The sequence below is a fragment of the Loxodonta africana genome, chromosome 2 (assembly GCF_030014295.1).
Source record: "Loxodonta africana isolate mLoxAfr1 chromosome 2, mLoxAfr1.hap2, whole genome shotgun sequence".
Classification (NCBI taxonomy): Eukaryota; Metazoa; Chordata; class Mammalia; order Proboscidea; family Elephantidae; genus Loxodonta; species Loxodonta africana.
This window is the reverse complement of record NC_087343.1, coordinates 206997376-207003107: the sequence shown is the minus strand read 5'-3', so window position 1 is coordinate 207003107 and position 5732 is coordinate 206997376. Positions and strand designations below refer to the sequence as shown.

General features: G+C 36.8%; 1 protein-coding gene across 1 annotated transcript; it reads left to right on the top strand.

Annotated features, from left to right (window-relative positions):
• The first annotated feature begins 432 nt into the window (after window positions 1-432).
• On the top strand, window positions 433-1549 carry LOC100657412 (olfactory receptor 2M3-like). The gene has a single exon (XM_003423107.3). It carries the CDS (start codon window positions 449-451, stop codon window positions 1463-1465), a length of 1017 nt encoding a protein of 338 aa, XP_003423155.3. The 5' UTR covers window positions 433-448; the 3' UTR covers window positions 1466-1549.
• The last annotated feature ends 4183 nt before the right edge of the window (window positions 1550-5732 follow it).

Genomic DNA, 5732 nt, shown 5'->3' with positions numbered 1-5732 from the left:
CTTGCTTCCAAAAAGTCAGCCTTGAAAACCCTATGGCGCAGTTTCACTCTGCACAAATGGGGTTGCCGTGAGTCAGGATTGACTTGACAGCAGGCATCTAATAACAATAACAACACACTGAGTTCAGTGGAAGAATGTAATGAAAAATAATTTTGGCTTCCCCGTGATTCATGAATCCTCATATGTCTCTTAGAGCGACTGTTAAGAAATGAGCCACTCAACATGCTTGAGTGGAATTGTCACTTAAACCAGATTACATCCATCTTGAGAAAACTCCTATGTTCTTACTGTGAACTAATAAGTCTGTTACCTATGACTTTACATTTAAAAATCATATCAAGCTTAAAAATAAGATCTATTTTCCCTAGTCTACTGATGAGAAAATCAATGCCGGGAGAAATTTTTTTTTTTCCATACTTAGACAATTTTTAGGTGTTGTGATCTAGGCATGAAGTCCTTTATATTTCCATTATACAATCCTGGCCATTGTTCACATGCTGTATTCTCCACAGTGAATTTATTCATGATGGCATGGGAGAATCAGACCTTCAAGTCTGACTTCATCCTTCTGGGAATCTTCAATCACAGCCCCGCTCACACCTTCCTCTTCTCTCTGGTCTTGGGCATCTTCACAGTGGCCTGCCTGGGAAATACCACCATAGTTTTCCTGATCTATCTGGACTCCCATCTCCACACCCCCATGTACTTCCTCCTCTGCCAACTCTCTCTCATAGACCTCATGGTTATCTGCACCACGGTACCTAAGATGGCCCTCAACTACTTGTCTGGCACGAAATCCATCTCTGTGGCAGGTTGTGGAACCCAGATATTTTTCTATGTGTCCCTGCTTGGGGCTGAATGTTTCCTGTTGGCTGTCATGGCCTATGACCGCTATGTTGCCATTTGCCATCCATTAAGATACCCAATTCTCATGAGCCAGGAAATCTGTAGCCTCATGGCTGCCTCTTCCTGGATTCTTGGCTCTTTTGATGGTATAATTGAAGCTGCAGTTGCCTTGTCCTTCTCATATTGTGGTGCCCGGAAAATACCCCACTTCTTCTGTGATGTTCCTGCCCTTCTCACTCTTTCATGCACTGACACCTCAGCATTTGAAAGGATCATATTTATCTGCTGTGTAATCATGCTTCTCTTTCCCATAGCAGTCATCATTGCTTCCTATACTCGTGTCCTTCTGGCTGTGATTAGCATGGAATCTGGTGAGGGTCGCCGCAAGGCTTTCACTACATGTTCCTCCCACCTCATGGTGGTGGGGATGTACTATGGAGCAGCCATGTTCATATACATGCGGCCCACTTCTGATCGTTCCCGAACTCCGGACAAGATGGTATCAGCCTTCTATACCATTCTCACTCCTATGTTGAACCCCCTCATCTATAGCCTCCGCAACAAAGAAGTGACCAGAGCATTCATGAAGGTATTACAGAAGGGCAAGTCTGGACAGTAATTTGCTTAATTATTCATGCCTAAATTTATGTATTCAACTAATACAATTTAGTACACAATATTTACCTGTCTTTGTAATAAAAGATTTATAGGCAGACATGCAATTTAGAATCTAATAATCATTTGCATACTAGTTTATTCATATATTTCGTATTTTTATGGCAAATTCAAGTTATGAATACAAGAAAATCTTTGTTACAAGAGAAAATGCACAACTGTATACTTCAGTTTGCATAATACCGGTTAACAAGTGAGACGCATTTGCCCATCATAATATCACAGAATTTGATTGCACTGATTAAAATTTTTTATCTTTTATTGTGGAGTCTCCATGAGTCAGAAAACACTACACAGCAAAATGTTTGATTTGGTTTTGTCTTTTAATGTGTAGTAGATTTAACCATGGCTAAACAGAATTTCTGAAGGAGTCTTGCTGGTGCATTTGTTGAGTTAGCAGTTCAAACTCGTGAAGTTGCTCTGCTGGAGTAAAACCTGGCAATCTTCTCCCGTAAAGATTAAAGCCTTGAAAACTCTGCGAAGCAGTTCTGCTCATCACATGAGGTCACTATGAGTTGAAACCAACCTACAGCACCCAACAACAACAAAAATAATTCTACTAAGTCGTATGCCATACTTTGAACTTATCCCTTTGTTGTAATATCTACAAAATTATAAATGTTCTTGTAAGATCATAATAAAAATCAATGTAACTTAACCAGATGGAGAAAAGGAGAGGTATTAGATTAGAGGAAGGTACAATGAGCATGTCTTATACGAACACTATCTTTTTATAGGATGGAGGATTGGCAAGTCCCCATTTATGTTCTTACTTCCCAGACATCAGTCACATACGTGGGTATTGAACTGTGATTTTGACTCCTTTCAGTCTTGAATTTCCATGATTAGATATCCTGATCTTTAAATGCATGATATATTTCAACAGTATGGAGATGTCTAGGGTTTCTGAAATCTGAATATTTTCATAAATTACACAGGTGTCATCTCAATGAGCATTTTTGAGATGATATTTTTATTTATATGAATTTTAGTACAACTCTGGAGATTCTTATATTTTTTTGGGGAATACCTCTATATTCTAATTTGAATATTAACTCTTCTGTTAAACTCTGTTGTAATATCCCTACAGTTGCCTGGTACTACTTTTAAAAAATTACCACAAACATAGCAGCCTAAAGTAGCAATCATTTGTTATCTCACAGATTTGGTGTGTCAGAAGTCCAGGCAGAGCTTAGCAGGGTCTGCTGCTTAGCTTCTCAAAAGACTATAATTTAGTTGTTAGCTGGGGCTGCAGCTTTATCTATGGCTTGGTGTCATCTTCCAAACTCACATAGTTGTTGAAAGAATTTCTTTCCTTACAGCTGTAAAACTCATCGCATCTTGCTTCTTCAAGTCTAGAAGGAGAGTTTCTCTAACCTCAGGGTAATTTCCGTTTTGATTGTGAATTAAATAATCAGTAAATCAAATGATCTGTGAGATAAATCTGCAAAATCATTTAACTTTTGCTGTATAATGTAACCTAATCATGGGAGTAACACCAGGGGATGGAGATCATAAGGGTCATCTTAGAATTCTGCTAACCACACTCATCCAGAAAACTTCAAGATGCATATCCATGAAACACATCAAAACACCATCACCTATAACATGGACTAACCTTAAAATCATTATTCTGAGTGAAATGACTCATTCTTAAAATACAAATATTTTGTGGCCCCACTTATATACAATAGGCAAATATATAGAGACCAAAGCATATGCATAAGGGGCACTGAGTTTCTGTTAAAGGTGGTGGAAAAATTGGAAGAGGATAGTGACAATAGTTGTACAGCATGATGAACACATCCAGTCACAGAAGTGTACATAGGGAAATTTGGATTTGGCAAATGTTTTGTTTTATCTATACATATTTTACCACAATAAAAAAATGCAATTATAATAACTGATATTGAAGAGAATGTGAGAAATTATTAACAGTGTTCAAATTCTTGCCTGATTTATGTCATCTTTTTAAAAATTTCAATAAATTTTTTGACAGTTCTGTTTAATGGGTCAGCATATAATACATGGAATTTGATTACACTGTTCTTATTTGCCCATGGCTCATCTATTGTGTACACAAATATATCATCCAACATAGTGAAGAGGACAGGTGTATCATGCTGATCCCATAAACAAAAAAAAATGATTGCTTAACCCCATATTCTCCATTTTCAGCTGCACAAGGAGACTAAAATAAAACTGACCCTGAGGGATACTTCCCCCAGGCAGAGAACAAATGGCTGAGTTCAATGAAATAATATTCGCAATGTTTTTTTTTTGTTACATTTTGTTTTTTCTTTGTTAAAAATGACTCTGCCCTTGAACTGAAATTTCTTCCTCCTATTAATGTTTGAAATTTTTTGTAGAAAGTTGGCTTAATTATAGGCTACACCAGTGATTTTCACACTTGGATCAAAGGAAATAAACATAGCAATAAATTCTATTTTATCTTATCTAGGAGCCCTGGTGGGATTATGGAGGTAAGAGCTCAGCTGCTAACCAAAAGTTCAGCATTTCAAATCCACCAGCTGCTCCTTGAAAATTCTATGGGCGGTTCTACTCTCTCCTATAGGGTCACTTGAGTCAGAATTGACTTGATGACAAAGGTTTGGTTTTTTGATATTATCTAAATCAATATTAATACCTAGGCTGTTGGTGTTGTTACATGCTGTCAAGTCAATTTTGACTAATGGCGATCTCATGTGTGCAGCATAGAATTCCTCAGTAAGGTTTTCAAGGCTATGATGTTTTGGAAGCAGATTGTCAGACATCTCTGTAGTGTCTCTGTGTGGGTTCAAAGAGCCAAACTTTTGGCTAGTAGCCTAGAGCTTAACCGTTTGTATCACCGAGGAACCCTACTGCCTAGGCAGGAGAGAATATTGTGTGTTGTATTGAAATGTAATCATAAGAAATGTGATTGACTGATAATCTCACTAAAAATGTGTGGACTGTGAAAATTTTTGTGAAATGGGCACCTGTAAGTCTCCATTGTCTACTTACTTCTTAGAAGTATTAGGATGATTTACCCATACTAAGTTCTTTCAGTCATAACAGAAACCAGCTATCATTTCATTCTGGGAAGTAACAAGGCGTTGGTTTTAGCAACCATTTACACAGACTCTACATATACTCTTACTTCTGGATATTCAACACAATTTCCTTGATTGTATATGAATTGGGCCCTAGTCAGTAACCATCTAGAGATATTCATCTTACTGAACGTGCTCTTGGGCCACTGGCTAATGTTTAATTTTAAGAATTTAAGGCTGTTTATTGTAGTTTTATGGTTCCTGGTTGCACAGCTTCTTTCTGTTGGGGTAGCCACGTTACTGAAAAATGTTAAGAATCTCAGGTGACTGTCTGAAAAATGTGTAATGACTGTGCTTTATATTGTTGCATAGCATTAGGTACATTATATTTGAAATGTGTGGAGCCATGCCTGCCTCATACACATGTATGTAAAACAGTGATGACTTTAATATTAACCTAATAATTTTTAAGGTTGAGAAAATCAATTCCCACTTCCAATGAAAGCCCAAGAGTGGAATTATTATAGTGCTAGAGGTCCATGCTGATAATTAATATTGAGAAGTATATTTCATCTCCATATAAATAAGGGAAACTCTGGTGGAATAGTGGCTAAGAGTTATAGCTGCTAACCAAAATGTCAGTGGTTTGAATGCACCAGATGCCCCTTGGAAACCTTATAGGGCATTTCTACTCTGTCCTATAGGGTCGCTATGAGTTGGAATCAACTCAACGGCAATGGGTTTTATACAAATAAGACCTAGGCTTTCAACACTCTTGAAATAAATAATGAACATTGATAGAGAATTTGTAGTCATAAATTAGTTAAAAACCCTCATTAAATTATGAATAGAGAACTTTATGAAAGATGGAGTTTTCCCTCCCAGAATGTTTCATTTTAAGAGGGGAATTGATACATGCACTTACTCACAATACATTAGAAAGTGTGTATGATTTTTACGAGAGAATTGTACAAAAATGATGTAGAAATATAAAAAAAATAGAGAAGGTAAAATGAAATCTCAAATCACCATGAATGAGTTGTTAAAAAAAAAAAAAACTTTTCCTAGATAGTAAACATGCAGAGAATTAGTATATTTGTGAAAGAAGGTTAAACGTAATTTAAAAAAATTAAATAATAACATGATTGTTGGGATTAGGTGGCCAGGTGGTACAATAAT

What these genes read in the sequence shown, in the direction of transcription:
- LOC100657412 (XM_003423107.3), top strand. Translation starts at nt 449, where the DNA reads ATGAAGTCCTTTATATTTCCATTATACAATCCTGGCCATTGTTCACAT.